This window comes from Beta vulgaris, chromosome 5 (assembly GCF_026745355.1).
Source record: "Beta vulgaris subsp. vulgaris cultivar EL10 chromosome 5, EL10.2, whole genome shotgun sequence".
NCBI lineage: Eukaryota > Viridiplantae > Streptophyta > Magnoliopsida > Caryophyllales > Amaranthaceae > Beta > Beta vulgaris.
The window spans coordinates 1,835,035-1,857,893 of NC_079206.1; the positions used below are offsets into that span (position 1 = coordinate 1,835,035).

General features: G+C 34.6%; 3 protein-coding genes and 1 non-coding gene across 4 annotated transcripts; 3 read left to right on the plus strand and 1 right to left on the minus strand.

Annotated features, from left to right (window-relative positions):
* Positions 1-147: 147 nt before the first annotated feature.
* LOC104908200 (26S proteasome non-ATPase regulatory subunit 8 homolog A) lies at positions 148-5,629 on the minus strand. Its single transcript, XM_010697287.4, has 6 exons — positions 5,418-5,629; positions 3,886-3,964; positions 3,642-3,744; positions 1,339-1,602; positions 1,115-1,226; positions 148-538 (listed from the first exon to the last, which is right to left on the minus strand). Exons 1-6 carry the CDS (start codon positions 5,520-5,522, stop codon positions 398-400), a joined length of 804 nt encoding a protein of 267 aa, XP_010695589.1. The 5' UTR covers positions 5,523-5,629; the 3' UTR covers positions 148-397.
* A 1,876-nt stretch (positions 5,630-7,505) lies between these two features.
* On the plus strand, positions 7,506-12,316 carry LOC104908197 (30S ribosomal protein S6 alpha, chloroplastic). Its single transcript, XM_010697285.4, has 2 exons — positions 7,506-8,025; positions 11,836-12,316. The coding sequence occupies exons 1-2, from the start codon at positions 7,642-7,644 to the stop codon at positions 12,073-12,075; spliced, it is 624 nt and encodes a 207-aa protein (XP_010695587.1). The 5' UTR covers positions 7,506-7,641; the 3' UTR covers positions 12,076-12,316.
* Positions 8,965-9,036, plus strand: TRNAT-UGU (transfer RNA threonine (anticodon UGU)). Its single transcript has one exon. It is a non-coding gene; the product is annotated as a tRNA-Thr (tRNA).
* A 6,866-nt stretch (positions 12,317-19,182) lies between the features above and the next one.
* On the plus strand, positions 19,183-22,537 carry LOC104908196 (probable E3 ubiquitin-protein ligase RHA4A). Its single transcript, XM_010697284.4, has 3 exons — positions 19,183-19,496; positions 19,954-20,039; positions 21,983-22,537. The coding sequence occupies exons 1-3, from the start codon at positions 19,266-19,268 to the stop codon at positions 22,326-22,328; spliced, it is 663 nt and encodes a 220-aa protein (XP_010695586.2). The 5' UTR covers positions 19,183-19,265; the 3' UTR covers positions 22,329-22,537.
* Positions 22,538-22,859: the final 322 nt, after the last annotated feature.

Sequence of the window (22,859 nt, forward strand, 5' to 3'; positions counted from 1 at the left end):
CCTAAGTGGCTGGTAAAAGCGTTGAATCAAACTGGATCGTAGTGGTGCGAACTAATTAACACTAAATGACGAGCACCACTAAACAAACAAACAAATTCTTAAACAGACTAGGGACACCTACTTTGGATCAAAATCTAGAGGGGATCCTTTAATCAAACAACCAATATACTAAAAAGTTCTGAAAGAGCAACAGATAAAGCAAATAAAATGCTGAAATCCAATTGAATTTGTAAATTGAAGGACATGATCTGCCAATGTAATACTAAAATGAGCACAAATCACTCCTACAAGCATGTGTGCATATGCACCTTCAAGTGCTCGAATTCTCCTGCCTACACCAACTAGAGGATGATTCTTGCATGATTGCCGCATGAAAATAGTATGGTTTGGAGCTCTACTACACAATCCTCTCGAGTTCCCTAGCGTAACTGAGGGTTTGATTGATGAGTAGCAGTGATGGGATCTCCTTGCATGGGGCAGAATCTTTTGACTTCTGGAAAACCACACATCCATCTTTGATCTCCCAATCGGAATGTTCCTGGAAGCAAATGGTCATTTCTTTTATTAGGAACAGTCATATCTTATGAATCATGGTGGCATAACTGGAACATCCACCAAGTTGGATGTGCATCAAATTGTTAGATTTCACACTTTTGACTTGAGATTCAGCAAACAAGCTGGGTCAAAATGAAGCAAAACAAGAACACTTCTAAAGCAGCAGCTAAGGTAGTTCAAGTTTTCAGCTCATCATACGCACAGTAGCAAACAAGATCAAGAACACTTCTAAAGCAAGCAGCTTGCATTGTGATGGTTGATCTCTTAGGAAAGAACAAATTGTTCAAAACAAGTACTAATATTTTATTGCAGCAGCTCAGATGCACTACTGCTCTATTTTCAATCAGGTGATACCTTGATAAATCTGTTATCTGTGTTGTTTAACTATCCCTTTGCGATATTGCAGCAGATAACATCCATTTCTGCTATATATTCCACCAGTATCAGGTCCTTACCCCAATACTTTTAGTGAAAGGGAAAAGCACATCAAGATAACCCCTAACCCCCCACCCACAAAAAAGAAAAGGGAAAACCGATCAACAGAGTCGATTATGCTTACCTCCTTGATATACTCAAGCAAATCATTGTCAGATGAAAACAACAACAATTGCCGTGCATCATTTAGTGAAAGGGAGTCATACGCCTTTTCACTGCAACCAGCAATTTCGTCTCTGCAATTAAAGAAAAACTTTCATCACCAAGGACCAAAGGCAGGCCAATGCTACAAAAACTAGGCGAGCAAATGAAAAGAGGCAAAGTTGTGATTTATTCAAGAGGACACACCTCACAGTTTTGGCCAACAAATCCATGAAGTGCACGTAAGTTTCATGAGGAACAGACTGTCTAGCACTCAGAACGCGGTTGTAGGCACCCTCCATAAAAGATTGTTCAAGCTCTATGGCGTGCTTGATGCAAGGATTCTCCAAGGCAGCAGATGAAAGCAACTCCAATTCAGTATGAAACTCTGCAATTCTATTCTGGACAAGAAGCCTCAACAGGTTCAAACCCAAGATTGGGTACTCTTGCTGAGATGGTGGAAAACGATCCCTGCTCCAGCAAAAACAAACAATTCAGGAGTCAGGACTGCTTGTTTCTAATAGTTCGCGAAAAAATTTATATGAAACCAAAAAGGCAATAATTCAATTGTGTAATCGTGTAAAAAAAAAGGTAACTATATTTTCAAACAAAAGGGGGTGCTAGTTTGAAGTTTCGGATGTATTCATTGCTCTTATGGAAATTTACCAAAACCTACTAACTTAACCTAGCATATGGAAATGGTGAAAAACTATATATCAAAGAAATAATTACAAAATCTATATTCTACAATGTGCTCATATCAAGACCTAGTATGATTTAATAGGAAATCCGATATCTTCATAACTCCTTTATCTTCATGTTTGCTTCAGATGCTGAAATAATGCTTTTGTACAATATTTCATTACAAGGGTTATTCCCACAATGTGGTCAGTAGTCACTTACTCACTTGGGTAACCAAATTGTATAGAGAGCTCAGGACCACTATAATTTGTGTGAGATTATAGATTTTTCATGTGCCAGTGGGACTGCGATAAAAAAAACTAGGTACAGTGAAAATCACAACGGAGAACTCGCTAAGACCAGCACAGCCTAAGAAACTTGATGGATCATGGATGGTGCATTGGTGCCACGTCAGGTGGACAAGACTGACTAGGACTAGTAGTCAGGCACGCAAGCCAACATGTTTTTTCTACCTTTATATATCAAAGTAAATGATACTTATCCAGTGAGCTGGCCACACTGTGCCAAGTTGTTGACGCTGAAAAACCAAATGCATCTGACACAAGTTGTGTGCAACGTGGACAAACAGCTCATGTTGACCAATCCTAACTAGTAGCCAAAATAAGTAGTGTGTGTGTGTATGCCTTCAGAAAAAAACACACATCAGTGAGCTAGCCACACTATGCCAAATTGTTGACCTAGACAGAACCACATGCATATTACTTGGGCTGTATCCAACGTGGACAACTAGCCCATGTTGGCTAATTCTAGCTATTAGCCAAAAGAAGTAGTTACATGAACACTGAGCAAAACTGCAGAATGAAGCACACAAAAGAAAACCAAGCTAACAGAATTTCACTACCAAGCCAGTTCTAATTTTATTGAGCATTTCTAGAAGGTACTACTCTCTCCGTTCCAAAATAGTCTGAACACTTTTATTTTATGTTTGTTCCAAATTAGTTTGAACCTATGTTGCTCAGACATGAATCAGCTCGGATACGGGTGTCCAAGTGTCCAACTCGACTATTTTGTAGAAAAAAGATAAGTTTTTAGTTTAAAATGAAGTATCCAAGTGAAGTGTCGTATCGGACCTGACCCGACACCCGGTTCAGAGGTAAAATGAAGGTGTCGGAGTAACATAGGTTTGAACACTTCCATTTTTGACATGGTTCCACTATTAATATATTACATCTTTTACACTCCTTTGACCCACACTCTACCATTTATCAATCAAAAGTTATCCAAGTTTCTCTCTCCTTTAATAAAAAGTACCCCACCAACTCTCATCACATCTACTTTTTAAATGAAATAACATTTGATAACTAAACTACAACTTATCACCTTAAAGTACGTGTCTCAACAAGTGTTGAGATATAATTTAGCTATAATTCAACTCTTGTACATTTTGGAGAATTTGAAAAAGAACTGAAGTGAAGCGTGGAAGAAAGGAAGAGGGAGATACGGAAAAAAAAAAAATTCAAAAAATGAGTTAACTCGTGATTCAGGATTCACCTATTTGGGCTTCTCTGGAGCCTCATAATTTTGGCAAGAATCCAAAAAATTTAATAGATCGACATTACCACGCATTAGTTACATAAAACTATGTTGGATATTTTTCATAATTGCCAACTGCCAAAGACTTAGGGGCGGAGAAAGGGGGGACAATCCTACTTGCAAGAATCCCAACCAAGGTCCATTGTAATCCAAATTGAGATTGGTAAAGAAGCTTGAAAAGAATGGTGGTTTGCCTTGCTTGCATTTGTGTATTTAGGGGGTACCTAGTACTAACACATGAAGAAATCTTGCTTTGCACATAGATGGCAATTTACCTGGCATCAGTGTAATAAGGTTTCAGTTGGCAGAAGTCCCTCTCAAATGCGTCCTGATCCTCCATCTTGACACTTAGAACAACGGCATGCTCGTAAATTTCCCCTGAAGATCACCAAACAGTAAAGGGATATGGTACAAAACATAAGTGACCGACTATCATATAAACAGCAAACAAAAATATGAAAAAACTATATCTGTTGTCAAATCAAAGGTGAAAGATGAACTCGAAGGTCAAAAGATTACTTGCTAAGGTCAATTCATGAACAGCATTTGGTGTTGCTTCAAGCAATGGTGGAAGGCTTCTGAATTCTGTCAGCGCTACCTGCAACATACATGCAAAATTCACAATTAACTAGTCGAGTATGTCAATTAAGCGGGATATCTATTGTATGATGAAAGAAGCACTCCGGCAATTGATTTCCTACTTCAGGATCACTGTCAGCAAATGCTATCTCTGGAACCTCTTACATACGTTCCCCAATTTTCATGCACAAGGTAACATGCCAGAATAGTTGTGGATTAAAACTCACATATACAGAACCCTCACCGCAGCATAAACCTAACGACATTTTTTGATGCTAGATGGAAACTTGAGATTCTCCCATAACTTAATTTAAAGATCTCTGGTGCTTTTTCTTTCCCTACAAAATTCCCATATGCTGTAAGAGCCTACTAACAAAAAATCAAACAGAAAACAAATCTAGACCAAGAATAAGTAATCTCAAATGCAATGCTGTCTTCTTTTCCCCATCTAATACAAAGCTTATCTGCCTTTCATCGCTTCGCATGAAATGCCTGAGCTGTAGCCTATAATCACCTGACCAGCAACCAGCGTTTGACATCGATTACTACCAATACCACCAAATATTAAATTCACAAAATCCAACTTCTTTTTCCCCTTAGCATGATATTCTCCTTAATTCCTTTTCCTCAGTTCACATGAAATTTATGAGCCTTCCGGCACTGAGATCAAAGTAAAATTGTCTAATCTGCCACATAAAATTTTGCTTAAATTTCCATCCAGCTATGATGACCTTACCAGCAACCAGCATTTGTTATCGACTACTACCACCAGCAGCAAAGATTAAGATTACAAAGTTCAACTTCTTTTTCTCATCTTGCATGATATACTTGAGCCTTCCAGCACCAAAATTAAGTAAAATATCCTAAATTAATAGATGCAATTTGCTCATATAACCATCCCGCTATAATCACCTCACCAGCAACCAACATATGACATCAACTACTGCCACTTGGATTCAAATCACAATGTTCGCCTTTTCTCGCTAATCATGATATCTCGAGCCTATAATCTACTAATTACAATTTCCTCCAACTTCTATTTAGCTAAAAAAACCTCAACCGCATCCAAACAGTTAACAATTCGACATCGACTTCATCCTAGCATCAAAGAATAAAATCCTCCAATCCTTGATCCTAACAAAAATTGCTAACCTAATTCCATCGTAAATCGAGGATGCCGAACACATAATTGCAACAGAATCAAAGAAAAAAGAGACTAGCATTGACAGCAGAATCTACTCAAATCTCTAATCTTCTAGTACAAAATCAATAAAATTCACAATTTAACGAACCCTAGATACTCGACTAAACGAAAATTGCACGAACATAGAGCATCAGAAACAGAAAAACAGTACGAAATTATGTCGATCGACGAACCGAAATAATTATACGAAGTCGCAAAAATGACAGAAAAATGGAAAGATCTAGGGTTTTGAATGGTGAAAAAAAATGGTGGAGAGTAGAAAAAGTACCTTGAGCTGAGAGAGGAGACGAGTGCAAGTATCGAAATCATTGCGGAGAGAAGCTGCTTTGAATCGTTCGAAGGTCTGAGAAAGCTCAGTTATCTTGGCATCCATACTCTCTCTCTTCTCTGTTCTTCGCTATATTTCTGGTTGCTCTTTTGAGTTTCCTGATGAAAGTGCTTCACTTGCTTCCTTTCTTTTCCTCCAAGCCAATTTTGGTCTCAACTATGACTATATAGAGTGGGTATTAACTTTCATCTTTTACCTATTTGTCAATGCTCACTTTCGAAAATGTATACTAATTAAAAGACGTGTCTAAATAAGTAAATGTATAATATGGTGTTCTCTTTTATTGTATTACTGTTATCATTATAAAATATAATATCAATTAATAGAAAATTTCAGTCCAGTAAGTTAATATATTATACGGTGTTCTCCCTTATTGTATTAGTGTTATCATTATAAAATATAATATTAATAAATAACAAATTTCAACACCCAGGCTTTGATGATCGTGTGAGATTTTGATGAAAAAGACGAAATCTTCTTCTCCTATAATCATTAGGTTTAGAAATTTACTTTTGGGCCATCAAAGTTTTGGTATAAATACTTAGAATATAAATAAATGTTATATGATCATCTGCCTAATTCACATCAAGTGAGAAGTCCTAAACACCTACATTGGTCGTGAAAAGTATGGATTTTACACCTCCATTATTCTAAGCTAGCAAACTTAAAGACGAACCGATCGTGTTGTACCAATAGAGTATTCATAGCCAACAATGTTCAATCGCCATGTTATTCTAATTAACCATAGTCCTCGTTGTAAATTGTAATGATATGCATTCTATTAACATCTGGCGCCTTCAAGAGGTTTGTGGATTGGTGCTCACTACCTACTATCTTCCCCTCTATTCCGCAGTTTCTTCAGAACGCAGAGGGTACACACCCCTTGCCCAAATTCATATTTCTTTTCTAGAGCATCTGGAAGGGAAAAAACACTATTATTTTCAACAATGAAAAGTGGAGTCTATCTCGTGTTTCCCACAGAACAAAGTTTGACTTTAATGAATGGCAAGCTCGTACTCAATTAGATATTTGCCAAACTAACGGCTCTCCTCTTGCAGGAGCACCACCACTTCCCCTTACCTTCCTCATCACTTCTATTCAGGTAGCCTGGGTTCCCCCCTCCCCCATCTACTTTTAAACTTAATTTTGACGGTTCGGTTCGTGGGTCAGCTGCATCAACCGACATTTATTATTCGCAACCATCTGATATTCTTCAAGCTAAAGCTTTCAATCTTGGTCACTCCTCGGTGCTCATTGTCGAGGCTTCAACGCTTTGTCGTAGTCTCAAGATTACTTTACAAATGGATATTCGTGACATCATTGTTGAAGGTGACAATCTCTCGGTAATCAATGCTATTGATAATCTTTAGTCTGTTTCGTAGAAAATTGTTGCAATCATCAATGATTCTAACCTCCTACTAAAAAAGTTCAATTCTTTGCAAGTGCAACATGTCTTCAAAGAAGCTAATAGGGCGGCTGATTGGATTGCTAATGTCACTCATATAGTTAATTCTATTTTTGATATCTCAATTTGTAATAATTCATCACTTTTTTCTATTCTTGTATCCGATACATTAGGTATTTTCCTCGAAAGGAAGATAATCTAATATTTTTTATCTTACCATTTTTTTTAAAAAAAGAAACTTGTCGCTCTAATCTCTAATTTCAATCAAAAAAGTAAAGGAAACTCACATCAAAAGTATGTACTCCTTGCGTTCAAAAACAAATGAAACTCTCTTATTTCTTTTTTGTTAAAGTTTTTTTTTTTTTTTTTTAAAGTGTATTCCTCTGAAAAAGAGAGAGGTTCCGATGAGTCCAGATTCTCTAGACTTAACACTTAAGTGAAACTTTACAAGGTAGAGTTATATCCAAGCCATACATTTTAAAATCAAGGGGTGACTTTTGATGAGATAAAATGTGAAGGATTTCGAAAAGAAAATATAAGAACCATTTCATTTTTTATTTAATGGTTGATATTACTCAAATTCTGTACAATTATTTTACAATTCTAGAGGATCCAAATAAAGCCTCTCATGGATAACCAAAACAACTTACTTTGAGCTTGAAAAAAAAAAGAGAAATAAAAAACCTCCTTATCTATATCCACTCAAACCATCCCTCATAGTCTCTCAGTGAGCAAGAAGCAAAAAAAAACCCAAAAACAATGGCAACATTTTCTCTCACATCAACTCTTCCTTCTTCTTCACCAACTTCTCTACACTCCATCCACAAATTCAAACCTACTTCAACCCAATTTCTTCCTTCTACCATCACTTTCAAACCCAAGCCCAACCTTTCTCACCACCAGCCCAATTACGGCCCACATATAAAGGCCCTAGCTTTGGACTTTTCGGGCTCATTCTTTGAAGGTGGGTTTGCGGGTTTAGATGAAGACCCACCTTCAACTCCACCATCGGGCTTAGCGGTTGCGGATGAGAAACCGGAGCCCCAATGCCCACCGGGTCTCCGACAGTATGAAACTATGGCGGTTCTTAGACCTGATATGACCGAAGATGAACGTCTCACTCTTACCCAAAAATATGAAGAGGTTTTTTCAATTTTATTACTCCTATTTTCATTTTCATTTTATTGTTGAGTTTGTCCTCGTTAAATTAAAATTAGGCGATAGTAAGCCCAATATAAAAAGAGAATTAGCATAATAGCGAGTTAGTGACTATTTTAATTTCATTTGGTGATTAGTTTAATTCGTATAGTGACCAGGTCTATTTTTATACTTCTTCCGTTTCATTTTCAAAATAGATGCTACATTGTTGACTAAAACGCTTGTCGATGCACTACTTTGACTACTAATATCTTTAATTATGTATTAGAGTAAAGTATAAAATTTTGATTTTCTGAAAATATACATTAAGACAAATCCAACAACATATTACATTATAACATTTGATTTTACCTAATACTCCCTCCGTCCCATAATATAGTGCCTATTTCATTTTTGGTGGTCAAACTTTAAAATCTTTGACCGAATATTCTCATTTGTATATATAAAAAAACATATTCATGTAGGATCTTGTTAGATTCGTCTCAATGTGTAGTTTCATAATATCAACTTTTTATATTTTTTATTAATAAGGAATTGAAGATATTAAATGTCAAAGTTACGTTTTGGAGACCGTGAAAAAAGAAACAAGCACTATATTATGGGACGGAGGGAGTAGTAAATAATGCATGGTCAAACCTCATTCATGAATAGTGGAAAAGTCAACAATGTAGTATTTATTTTGAAACGGAGGAAGTATTAAAATTAGATAGTCTCTTTTAATAATTTATGTTTATTGTTTGTACTTTGGAGGATATTTTGATTAGGCTGAATTTTGTTAATTTACCGTAATTTTTTGCTGATATGCTAGGAGAATATTGGGGATAATTTGCGATTTTTGAAGTTAGAGTTGAGGGATAGGATTTTTCGCAGTTTGATTGTGTAGATTAGTAGAAATATTTAGTAATGGATTAGGGGTTAAGGAATGCCCCTATAGCTCAGTGGTAGAGCGTCAGTCTTGTAAACTGAAGGTCTGTAGTTCGATCCTGCATGGGGGCATTTTTTTTTTGCCCATTTTTTGTTCCTTTCAGTTTTAGCACACAGGCTTTTGGGTTGTTAGTCATTTTCTATGTCTTGTTTGGTCTTCTATTGTTATTGTTTAAGAAGTGTGAGAAAGAACAAAAGGAAACTTCAATGATCATTGCAACTTCTGGCTTGCTTTGTAAGTGGTAATAAATGGAAATACCAATGTTAATGGGGGCGAGCGTAGATGCAATGAGACTTTCCTTGCAAGTAAGTTTTGGTATTTGGCGAAACCTAAGTGCAACATTGTAAGAGTCAGAAATTACTTCCCATCTTGCTTATGGTTTGGATACAATTGGATATAGAGCAGAGACCTGTCCTTAGTCCTTACCTCATTTAGTATTGTGTTTTTTCTTGCATTGTGTTTGATACACTTGAATTGAAAGAATAGGGCCACAACGTCGCGTCCCCTGAAGATAAAATACCATGCTACTAAAGAAAATTTAGACGATCATGGCCACTTAAAAGTACCTTTTTGTTTGATTAAAGAGGGGGGGGGGGGGGGGAGTGTTGAAGCCAGAATTTAGCATCATAGGGTGCCAAAGGCGTTATTGACATTGAGTATATTATGGTCACATTCAGATATGAGTTGGCAAAAACTAATAAAAGGACCGGGAAACGCGGCGGCATAGGAACCACGGGACCCCTACTAGTTAAGGAAAAACAAACTTCAGTAATAAGCTGATTTATCGTATCCACTGACCAAAAAGGGAAATGTATGAATACGAAACAAGTGATGGATGGAGCAAGAGAAGTGCATTTATCAGATACTGATGCACTATCTAGAAGATGCATATTCATTAGAAGAAAGAAAAAGAAAAAGGAACTTCAACAGTAGCACACTGAACCTTCCAAAGAATTAAATGAACTGATAAAGTCTAGCAAACAACATAAATTATTCAGAATCAGAAGAAAGATCTTCCAAATGCATATAATAATTATGACTCAATTTTGTGATCAAAAAAGTTGCAGAATGAAACAAAAAAAGATGAGAAAAGTTTTGTGGGATCTGGTGTGTTTTGTGATGATTCTGTAGTTATGTATTGTTTGAGGATTTTGAGAAGTCGAGAGTTTGTCTATCTTCCTTCAAATAAGAGTGCTTAGTAAAGGTTTCTAAGACTTGCAAAAGATTATTGTAAAGCTTAAACAACATTGGACTTTTATGCTATTTTTGGTTGGCTGTACAATTTGAGGACAGTGAAGGAGGTGAGTATGAGATTGATTATTGAACCTCGCATCTGGAAATTCATGTAAGAAGAGAAAATTTTCTGTTACTTACAGCATTGTCATTTGGCACTATCATTCCCTTTCTTACTAATTCATGTACAGATATCTGCATAACCTATGATCTTTAGGTACACCAGGAAGCTGGGAGGGGATTATGAATGTATCCAATTTGGGTGGGTAGGTGGGTGGGGGATGGGTGTGGAGGAGTGTTGGAGGAGCATTCTTCATTAGGATATGTTCAAGTATCACCTTATTACGAGCATTGGCTGTCAGGCAAAGTGCTAATGCGCCAGTGCTTTCGTAATGTAATGTCCAGCTTTTGCCACCGGTACCAGATTGACAGGTCGAAATAGTGTTCATGATCTCATCAGAACTTGAGGAGAGGGGGTGGTGATGATATGTGGGTATCTAGTCTGGAGTTTCTTGTGTCAGTTTTCACGAAAAAGTGTTGCATGGAGCTGCAATGGCGTGGATGAAAGCTCTGGTTGTGCCAATCTACCATTCGGAATATCAGTTATAAAAGGACTGTAGTGAGAACTTAACAACTGGTGAAACTTGGATTATTGAATAGGAGCATCACATGAACGGATAGCTATGAACGAAGAGATTGCTCATATTTCTATATGCAGGAAAAGAAAAATCAGAAAAAATTAACCTTCTGACACTGGTTGAAAATTTAAATTAGGAAAGTACAGGATGAATCCAGAGTGAATGTTTGGTGGAAACTCATTGTGGATTAACAAGTTTAGCTTTAAGATAAGGTTTAGACATTGCATACTTGCAACCCAGTCTTCTCGTTAACAGCATCTCGTTGTGAGCAACAATATACGGCTCCCAGAGTGGAGAGTGTCACTGTCCCAAATCAATTCATCCTTCACAAGAACTTGTGAAGGATGTTTGAATAATGATGAATGAAAATGCCATATACTGAAGTTGATTAGGAGTATATTTTCTTTCATGCATTCTCTTTGCTGCTGATATATGACTTTCAGTCCTTTATTACAATAACAATCATCAAGCTTTGATTCCACTGAATCAAAAAAAATAAATAAAAAATCAAGCTTTCACTCCGTCGTCTTCCATCATCAGAGAATATTACAACTCCTCTAGTCTCTGAATAAGCTTCACATTGCATGTTTACCTTTTTTCTCTCTTCTTATCACATGTGTCTTACTTTTACTTTTCCCTCTCTATTTATCTCTCATCTTTCTTAAGGTTATTGTGAAACAGAGGGAGTATGTAGGATCTTTTTTAGGTAGGTACGATGAAGGACCCTACTGAATTGACACCTCGAATAGGTTTAACTAGTCAAGTTTACAGGTCAGACTCTTTGGAAGGGAGGGGGAATGATGAGGGAAACCTCACCCCCAAGGAGCCCCTAGTAGGGTTCGAATCCCATGACATTGAAGTCATGAAGCCAAACCTCTACCACTAGGCCAAGCCTTACTTGGTGAGGGAGTATGTCAGATGATAGTAGTAGTTATTCAGCTTTCCTCGAGCATATCAATGCAACATATTCTTTAGCACGTCCATTGTTTGATTTTGCAGTTGCTTATTGCTGGGGGAGCCATGTATGTAGAAGTCTTCAACAGAGGGGTGATTCCACTTGCCTACAGCATAAAAAAGAAGAACAAAGCAGGAGAAACCAACACTTACTTGGATGGCATCTATCTCCTCTTCACCTATTTCACTAAACCTGAATCCATTTCAAATCTGGAGACCATACTCCAAACCGACGACGATGTCATAAGGTCATCAAGCTTCAAGATTCGTAAGAGGAAATACTGAAAGTAGTGTTTGCCAAGCAGTAGTCTCTTCTAGGTTCCTATTTGAAAAGTTAATGAGGAGAAGAATTTTTAGATTCCATTTGAATATTTGCACAGTTTCTGTAGCATATCATTTTTTGAAGTTCAACTTATGTTCAATGTGTAAGTCATGTTTTAACTATTTCTCTCTGTCTCATTACTTACACCCTTGAAATGACACAACTTTACCTTAAATCGAAAATCTTTTTTTCAAGTTGGTATAATCCATGTGCAGCGAAAGACTTTGGTGTTAGGTGTGTAAGTGTATTCATATTGATTTTGACAGCCATTATGTTATTATGGATTTAGCTGTTTTTGTTGATTGCTCAAGTATTGTGATTTGATTGAGAAATGGTAGTTCATAAGTGTAGTAACATGTGATTTGGCTAATCAACAAACCAAACCAGTCTTTTCTTAATCCACTAGAGTTAGTCATGGTAGTTATATTATGATTAGTTTTAATATATAACTAGTTATTAAACCCGGATTATGTTCCAGATAAGGAAAAAATTTCATTTATTAATATTATACTTTAAGAAATAAAACTATATATTACTTGGTCTAGTGGTTAAAACTTTACTATATAAATTTGAGGTTGCGAGATCAAACTCTATACTATGCAATTTCTAAAAAATTTGATTGTATGTGGATTATATGGAGTAAAACGCCTTTAGAGAGAGCGCAATGTGGCACTGTTCCTTATTTAGGAACACATTTTAATATATTTGTATAGATTTACCTTTTCTTTATTGACTTTTGTTTTTTGTTTTTTTTTTCATGTGAATTGATAGAAAAATAATAGTCCAAGTACATAATTCTCATTAGTTTTGTGTGTTTTGTTTGGCAGAGAGGATTTTATTGAAAAGAAAGTAAAGGAAATAAATCCTGTATATGTTCATACAAATATATGAGATTTATATGAAAGGAAATGAAATAAAATGATGAGAACATAACTTATAAACCCATGGCCACCAAACTCGTTATATGAATAGCGAAAGTTCGGATCAAACCATCGTGTGCCGAGCAAATTGGCCCACTAGACCAGCACGCAAAACTCGTGGTCTGACCCTGGGCCATGGCGAGCAAGTCCAACCCAACCTGCTTCAACCCGCGGAAGCAACCATTAACCACCTCTACATAGTGACAATATACTCGACTCCATATAGATCGGGTGTTAGAATCAACCTTTTTCCATCTTTTCCGTACCATTCTCTAATACTAGTCAAAACTTTTGCAACTTTTTCCATCTAATCAAGCACTATAAGAATATACCTCATATCTTTTCCTTCTCAACCAAACCAATTAAAAACTTAAAGACAATCAACCAACAAATAACATTGCACTCTTAACTTCCCAACAAAGTCAAGAACATCACCAAAAAAGGAAGAGTCAAGGGGAGGAGACCTTTCACATTCTAGATGGGTGTTCAACTTCAACTCTTGTAAAGCTTACTCAGAATGTTCCATTAAACCTTTGTACGTGCCTACAATTTAAAACCCAATTTCTCTGAACAAATATAAAAAATGATGGTATTTAATTATGAAATGGTCAAATAATTGATGCCATAGATTAATTATAATATAGGAAGGGACCCTTAATCTATCTCAGACAGCACTAATCATGAATGTTGATGAATGATGATGTTCAGTCAGTTGCTACTTGGCTTTGCTAGATATTTTGCTCATTTACCACTTCAAAGGGACGGCCACATAAAGTCGTAAACTATACTATACTCCACTAATTAACACATACATACTTCATACTTGTATATTTGATTGGGAATCTATGCGATATTATCATTGTTGTGCGTTTTTCCGCAGCTCAATCATAGTCTCTTTGGTTGCTAGTTAGGAACAATAAGGCAACATATGAGAGATACAAAAAAACAAAAAAAAAAGGAAGGTTAACTACTTATTTTAATTAGAAAAACAAAATATCTGTATCTGTATCTCTATTATATATGAACAATTTATATGCTTTCACAAGTATCGTGTGCATATAAAACTAGTAACTTATTAAGAAGTTTTTTTATTTTGTCCTACATGTTTTTTTTTAATATAAACATTAGATACATGCCTCAAAATTAGATTAACGTATTTTTGGCAAAGATTTTATAGAAATTTGACCAAGCCCAAAATTTTTTAACCAAAGGTGAAAGTAACAAAATGTTGCAAATTTAAAGTTTACTTCAAAGTAACTTTTGATGGTCGAATATAGTAGTAGTTCATTATTTGCTCCCGCAAAATCCAACTAATTTTAGCAAATACTAAATGCTTTGAAATTAGTTATCATAGTTAATAATTACTCCCTAAAACTACTAATTTTATCATATAAATCCTTTTTTTTTAAAAAAATTGGTAAGAAGAATTCTTTTAGACTGTCCTCGCACCACTCAAAGGCTCATTACAAGTCAGACACCCCCAACCCCCCTCACTCCTTAAATACTAAGTAAAGGCTTAATTAGAATATGAATTAAACCCTAAACCTTACTAAAAAAAGATGGGAAAGCTCACCACTTGAATCAACCTCAATTCTTATATATACACTCTTTGGTGCAGTTCTTTGAATAAATAACACGTCGTTTAATGCTAATAGACTCTGGATTTCTACCATAAAAATTAAAATACGTTTAATGCTCAAACATAGCCCCACCTTTCCCATTTTATAAGAAAAGAGAGGTACGTGTGAGATTTATATAATTCTATGAAAGATCAAAGAATCTGATTTGATGATGTAGTTGAAAGATCTTATGCTTATCATTTTCAGACGCGACTTTGCTTCCATAAATCTAATTAGAGAGTAGAGGATAACTACTTTTGAGTCCACTATAACTCCAGTACAAGCAAATTATATGCATACAATTACACAAACAATATTAGTTAACTATTTCCATCGGAGGTTATAAAAACATATAGGAAGACTAGATAAGCTTCTCAGTTAAAGTAAATGCATATAGTAACAGAAATTTCTTTTATCTTTTGTCTTCAAACCACATACAAGAAATTTATGTGATTATTAACTTATGCTTAATAAGCTCATTAAGGATCTTTTTAAGTGAAAAAGAGATATTTGAGAACTAAGGTTGAGTGGCTGCCATGTCAGAAACTCAGAATTGATCTTTTGGGTGTTAAGAGTCGCTGATGTAAAAGTATTTAGGGTAATTATGTAAATGTGTGAAACTTATTTAACTAGGCTGATAACCTTGACTACTCAAACTACTTGGTTCTTTTTAAATAGGAAAAATTCATAGGAACAATTTCAATTAAGGGCGTTTCGCCATTTTCAATCTCAACTAAAGATTGTTTCTAAGAGCAACTCCAATGGTGAGCATTAGGGACTTGCTAACAAATAAAAAAAAAAAGTTAAGCAATTAGCTCAACCATTGGAGTGAGTAGCTGAAATTTCATTTGCTAGCCAATCTAGCTTAATCAAGCCAATTTGTTTAAGCTAAAGATGTGGGACCATGTGGAAATTTTGATAAATAATTTTTATATTCTTCTCTATTAAAAAAAACTATCTTACTTCAAGTGGAATCTAGTCAAGCAACAAGTATATTGGGTAATCATTGTGCATGGGAGTTTTAGCTTAAAGTTGAGTTAGCTAGAAAAATCTATGTGACACTCCAAGCCAACTTCCATTATGCTCTACTATTGGAGTTGCTCTCAGTAATCTCAACTTTGGGGTATATTTTATGAAAACGGTCCCAATTGACTGGTTACCTGTTCAACAAATACATTTTTTTTAAAAAACGATTTTCCTTCTTTCCTCCTTTTTCTCTCTCTCTCTCCCCCTTCCCCTGCCACCATTCTTCCTCCCCTACTCTGCCCCTGTCACTAGGGGTGTTCATAAAAAACCGAAACCGAAATACTGTGTCGAAATACCAAAAAATCGGTCTAAATGGGTGGTTATCGTACCGATAAAATTAACGATTAAACGGTACGGTTACAGTTGCAGTTATGATTTTTGAGTAAACGCTTAACCGCAATATTTTTTTCTCTATTTAATTGTTGTAAAACATTTTCAAACAATTACATCAATTCTAACTATGGTCAGCTCGACTCGTGTGCATTTAAGTTTATTTGAGCTCGAAACTCGAGAGACGAATTTTGTCTGAGCCAAGCTTTGACCAAATGCTAAACGAGCCAAGCTCGAGCTGTTTACGAATTAACAACCTCTAGTTTTTACATGTTTTTTTTTCTAATTTTTGAGATTTGTAGGTTTTTTTTACAAGGAAACTATTAACTTATTATTGTGTAATATGTAGATTAAATATATTTATGTATATATGTAAATATATATTTTTATATAAAAGAATAATTGAACTTGTTCACGAGCTAAGGCGAGCTATTTTCAGCTTAGATTGCTAACTCGAGCTGAGTCCGAAATCGAGCCAATCCTAACTGTTCGTGAACATGCCAGCATTATCACGCATAGTTACACATATACTAATAACTCTATTTTTTTTAGATGCAAATGCAACATATGATTATTTGAATCCCGGAAAGTTTGTGTAATGCACTTATTTGCCTTATTTCCAAGGTAGATAATTCAACCACAGTCAAACAATTAAGACCCATTAGCCTTTGCAACACAATTTATAAACTTGTCACTAAACAGGACAGGGCCTCGTGTTGCAAGTTTATAAATCGTTAACATAAAATCTCAACCCAACCCCGCTCATCTCAAATAAGATTCGAATTCGATAAATGGATTAGGTCAGTTTTTTCACAGTCCTACCTAATACACCATATTTGAGTTAAAACTACATATGATAGCAAGAATATGTTCGTGTTTATTGGCTTATCGCTATAGAAGATGCGGCAAATTAATGAAAGCCAAGAAACTACGGACCGCTCCTTTTTGTCCTTTCAAGGTGCTAAAGATATTTATAGCTACCTTCTTTTCTGTCTTAAAGTGAGATTTTAAGAATAATTGTCGACACAATCCATAACTTTATCTGAAACTGATCATATTCATAATTAGGATTTCCCATTAATTGATACTTACACCATGATTTAGAAGGACAAATTAGCAGATTTGTCGAGGTTAGGTCTAACTGAACCACCACTAACTAGCTGGTGTTAAAATGGTACACTATCGTTATTTGTTACCTATATAAGGTGGTGTGGACTTGGTGATATGTCACTGAATTATAGATGTGTTGAACCAACTCTCTTGCCTGGCTATAGGTGATTAGCTAGGTCTTCAACAACATTGCTTCTAATTGTCGGTAAAAGTATTAATATGCCAAAAGTTACCTTATATACTTCAATTGAAGCAAACAAAATTGGTTGATTAGAGTTCTATATTAAATAAGATATTTATGGCATCTCCCAAAAATGGGAAAAAAAATTATGATCAATATCTCGACTAGAATACAATTCACAAAGTCGAGTCAACAAACCTAAGCTCCGCCAAACCAGCATGCATCCAGATTACCTAGAGGGTGGCTAAACCTCTAATCCACCAACTCAGGTCCGCTCGATTCTCCTTAAGCCAACTAAATTAGCCCAATTTTTAGGCAAATTGTTACAAAAATTTCACAATTTCTAGTTTTATCGTATCTCATGATCCATACCACCCACATAAAATAGTATGAGTACGTTTTTCTTAAAACAACATGTCTTTTGACTTGGCGTGGCTCACCTCATAACTTGACCTGACCCACCTAGTGTACATCGCCAAGATTTAATTAATTAAACCAAATATGTTCAACACAAATAATTAAAATGGGGTTAAAAGAGAAAAATCAATTATCGTGCTAATTTTTTTGGTAATTAAAGATCTTTCCAAGACATTATCTATTATTGCCAAGACAAATATTATTAAAATTTCCCTATAATTGTAATTACCTTTGTAATATCTAATGTCACCACTCACCAGAAACATCTTTACCATTTCTTTTCATAAAACCCTAGTGTATAATTACGAACGAATTAAACATGAGATTTTGTCCAATGAAAATGATGCTGAACTTCTTGTTTTAATTTGGAAAATAGAATACATGTTAAACTTGATAATCTCATCTTAAAAAAAAAAAGGAATTATTCTATTGCATTGCACCCTTTAGGTAAAACTAAAACCTCATTTTAAATCTCAAATTTAACAGACACATAAACTTCTTCAAGATACATTGATTAAGACTCTATTTTTTTGGATTGAATTAATGAAAATTCAATTCATTTCATTTCAGACAAATTCAATTATTCAGTATAATTCAATTAGTTTTTACTTATAGTTTTCATTAACTTCAATTCAATTCAAACAAATTAAGTTAAGTTCACATAAATTCAGTTTATTAATTTATTTCAGTTAAGTTCAAAAGAAAAAAAAACCTAAAAAAATAAATTATATCCATAACTTCTCTTTCATCACCAACTTCCTTTCTTTACTTTTTGGCTTTTTTTACCTCCCTTGGGAACTATCCAATCATTTTAACTATCTTGCCTATCATCCACAATTGAGGAACTTTTTTTTATCAAATTGAGAGAATGTGGGATGAAAATTTGGGCCCACTTAGTTGAGAGGATGAGCATCATGTAGGGCCCCAAGTGTGCTTGGTGTTATGTTGGGCCTCCATAATATTTTCTAATATTTTCTCTCTCCTCCCTTTTCCTCTCATAGTGGAGACTCATGGGCTTGTCCCATCAAAATGAATAAACAGGCAGAATATTATATCATCATATCATGTGTGGTTCATCTAAAAAGCTCCCTTCCAGCCTCCTATTCTGTGTACAAAAGCAACTTATTATAATGGTCCTTTTCTCAACTGATCCTTTAATAACCCCTCCAAAGTTTAATTAATTTTTAAAAAACATAAAAAATTATTACTCCCTCCGTTTCAATTTAGTTGTAACACTTTTAAAATCACGGACTCCTATGCAATTTTTGTAACGGAAAGAAATAGAAAAAGAAAATAAAAGAGTCTCATGTGATAGGAAAGAGATAAAGAGAAGTTATTACCTAAAATGAAAGTGTCACAACGAAATTGAAACGTCCTAAAATAGAAAGTGTCATAACTAAATTGAAACAGAGAAAAAGTAAATACTTTTTTGAAACTATATATAAATACAAACTGATCAGAAGAACCAAAAGTCTCTTCTTTTCTTCTCTCTATATATATCTAAACTTCAGAATTTTATCAAACAAACAAAAAAGTACTTAAATTATATAATGGGGAGACATGAAGAAGATCCAATCCCTCCAAATCCTAATTTATACCCTGAAGAACTTCAACTTAAATTATATCAAGCTTTTATTTTTTCAATCCCAATTTTATTTTCCATAATTTTATTTCTACTTTTTTATCTTTTTTATCTTAAGAGAAGAGCCAACAATAATATGTCAGTACATCCCCCAAGACTACAACAATCAGCTCATCACTCTGTCTCTTTCCTTTCCCCAGTAAGATTTCCCTCTCTTCACTTAAACTATTTATTTTACTACTATAATATTTCACATTACAAATTTGTTTTTCATGCTTCAATGTTTTTCTAGTCTAATCATAGAAAATTTCTTGATGTTTCGAATATATATAGTTGTACATAATGAGATTTTCCTGACTACGTGACTTTTTAGTAATCAACATGAATAATCTCTTAGGAGTTTTTTACTCGAACTCTAATAGGTCAGGCACTTGAAAGTACGGGCAAAAAAATGAAAAGTTTCTCGTTTAGCACTCGAAGTATTGGTAGTAAAATTCAAACTTGTGATCTTAAGGTTACATGATATATTATTTACAAGTGTCTAAACTGTTTCAAATAATCTTGGTAAACAGACTTAAATTAGGCTAATGATAAAAATGCATATTGAAGTATTACAAATCATATTCTTGATGATTTCTCTCTTTTTTGGGTTTTAGCCATGGAGTCTGGGGATCAAAGGAGAAATGAAAGACAAGCTTCAAGCAGTTGAGTTTGATGAAGAATTAAAGGCACGAGATTCACTGTAAGCGAATGATTATTTACTGTGTTTAATCTAATTATATGATCAATCTTATTGATTAGAAAATTCTTAGGATAATGCTATGCTTTATGAGTTAGTGATTGTATCACTTCTTTACATCTTCTTTTCTTCTTCTTTTTTATTTTAGGTGATGTGTTAAATCTAGGTGGCCTAAATAGGGTTTAATTAGTGGAGGGTTCAACTTTATTATTGTAAGCATATTCCTACCTGCTACCCTTTCAATCTAATGAAATAAATTCCAAAAGAATAATTGGAAGCTTTGCTTTTTAATTTTTCTTGTATAGTATTCTCATAATAATTTACATCCTCGGATCCATTATCATAATTTTTTTATGTATAAAATTTTCTTTCATTAGTTTTATATTAATGTTATATGCATGGGATGCATGTAAAAGCAAATAGAAAGTTATACAGCATGATTACATTTATCTAAATTCTTGTTTTAAAGAAAATTAAGTTAATGAAGTTGAGAAACTACCTTAAAATTTGATAGAAATATTGTTTAATTTGGCCTTGTTATGTTTTATATTTTCAGAAAGTTTGTAAAGACGACTTTGATCTTTTTTAGAGTATATTTGTAATTTAGGGTAGACGTCAAGTCCTCTTCTCTTATCTTGTATAACAAAGATAACTAGTCTAAATTAATTTTTCTGTTAATTCAACTTTATTTTATATAATTTTGATTATCTGGTTATTAAGTGTGTCTTCAGTGTGACATATTGCAGTTGCAATATTAGGATATATATGAGTAACCCCATGGAGTATATGTGTTATGAGCAACTTGTTTGTGCTTGTTAGCAACTTTTGTAACTCCATTACAACCTTAATAATTCTTACAAGCTACCTATTATGTTACTCAATCACTCATATTGCACCATCGATTAGTGACATGGTGTTCATACATTAAAATTTAAATAGATAAATAAAGATACTAATAGTTGAAGTTGTGCAAAATAAAAATACTTTAATCAGAGTACTACTCTTAAGTCTTAACGAAAATGGATGGAGTCTGAGTGAGAGAAATAATTATACCACATCATTATAATGCTAATTTTATAAAGTTTTGATACTAATAGTAATTACTAATTAGTAATACTACCGAGTGGAACTTTCATCTGAAAGAAAAAGGGTCCCCCCAACTCAACTCCACTTTGCTGCATATAAGGATGAATCATTGACGCATTTGTTAGATGCTCACTATATTTGCTGAATAATTTTGAGAGAGAAAATGACCATAATAAGAAAGAAAAGTGAACAAGTTGCAAATCTTAACATGAGAAAAGTGACATTTCATGAATTTTGTACCAGTAATTTTGTGTGCCTACTCTTGTCTCTAGCCTTACATTGAAGAATGTCAGAGTGCACTACCAATCTACCATTACAAGTATATAAATTTTGAACTTTTGAGTTGGTTTCGTGATCAGATTACTTGTTTAAATGTTAAGACAAGTATAACTTCTTGAGCAAATAGATTACTACATCATGAAAAATACACCATAAAGGATAGAAGTTAGCTTAAGTGGGTAGAACGCTCCCCCTTATCCCCTAAGGTCACGGGTTCGATTCTTACCCCCAGGATTATGTTGGGGTATTTCCTTAGCATGCTATGCATGCCTTACCAGCTAATGTGTTGGTGTTTCCTACAGGCTAGTAGCCTTGTAAGGGTTAGCCTTTGGGTTGACTTAATTTTCTAATAAAAAATAAAATGAAAAATACATCGTAGTTACCTAATATTAGAAGAATAATGTAGCTTTTTGCATATTTTGCTTGAACCTTGATGTTTTATGTGTAACTTTTGGCCATGATCATATGTTTTATTTCAGACAATTTAACAAGAGAGATTATTATTGCTCTCATTGAAATTTCTAGTAATTTCAAGAAAGAAACCTCTAGCTAACTATATGCTTGTTGTATGCCCTCCACAGATGTTGCGTTTGCTTGGGAGAGTTTGAGTTGAAAGAGGAGCTAAGGCAATTACCATTGTGCAAACACATATTTCACGGTGATTGCATCCGCCATTGGCTTCGAACCAACGCTACGTGTCCCCTATGTAGGTGCGCCGTGCTACCTGCACTAAAGATGGACCGTCCTTCTGGTCTTGAGCCAGACATTACAAGTCACGAAAATGATAACATAGCCCCGCAGGCGCAGCATGAACAAGAAAATGTTGAACGTAGTACTAGTAGCTTAGACATGCACAATTCTTCGAGATCAGGAGAACATGTAATCCAAATTGTTGACGAGCCATCTTCGAGTAGTAACAATACTTAATAAAAGACGTCTAATGCTTAAAGGCTAAAGCAAACAAGTTTTGAGTAAATACCATAAACTAACGAAATTATTATAAAGTTATCATCCAAGTCAGTACGTACGTGGTGTAGGAATGTTCCTCGAGATGTAGAAAAAAATCCAATCTCAAGCATTGAACATCCGATGGTCAATTGGATAAGTCATGGTGATATATGTTGCGGATGTATATAGTATGAACTTCTTGCGGTGGTAGAATATGCGTCATAGGATTTGCCTTAGTGCAATGTACAAAAATTTACTAGCGGGCGTTGTTCTTGGTGTTGGTCTAGATGGAAAAAGATTGACCCCAAAATTTTGTAATAGAATAGAAGAAAATAAGATAGATAAAATTTACTTGTCGTAAGTTATATTATACTTTTTTTATGGTAATCATGAAATCAGCCAGCAATTCGCATCCAAAATGTGTAACATTTGAAAATAATTTATATTATGCAACATAAAAGTATAATATAACTTACGATAAGTTGCAAGCTAAAGCAAAATATGAAAATC

Coding starts and splice junctions, on each gene's coding strand:
- LOC104908200 (XM_010697287.4), bottom strand. CDS start 5,522: ATGGATGCCAAGATAACTGAGCTTTCTCAGACCTTCGAACGATTCAAA. Junction 3,965..5,417: donor GTCTCCTCTCTCAGCTCAAG/GTACTTTTTCTA, acceptor TGTATGTTGCAG/GTAGCGCTGACAGAATTCAG. Junction 1,227..1,338: donor TTGTTGGCCAAAACTGTGAG/GTGTGTCCTCTT, acceptor CTTTAATTGCAG/AGACGAAATTGCTGGTTGCA.
- LOC104908197 (XM_010697285.4), top strand. CDS start 7,642: ATGGCAACATTTTCTCTCACATCAACTCTTCCTTCTTCTTCACCAACT. Junction 8,026..11,835: donor TTACCCAAAAATATGAAGAG/GTTTTTTCAATT, acceptor TTGATTTTGCAG/TTGCTTATTGCTGGGGGAGC.
- LOC104908196 (XM_010697284.4), top strand. CDS start 19,266: ATGGGGAGACATGAAGAAGATCCAATCCCTCCAAATCCTAATTTATAC. Junction 19,497..19,953: donor CTGTCTCTTTCCTTTCCCCA/GTAAGATTTCCC, acceptor TTTGGGTTTTAG/CCATGGAGTCTGGGGATCAA. Junction 20,040..21,982: donor TTAAAGGCACGAGATTCACT/GTAAGCGAATGA, acceptor TGCCCTCCACAG/ATGTTGCGTTTGCTTGGGAG.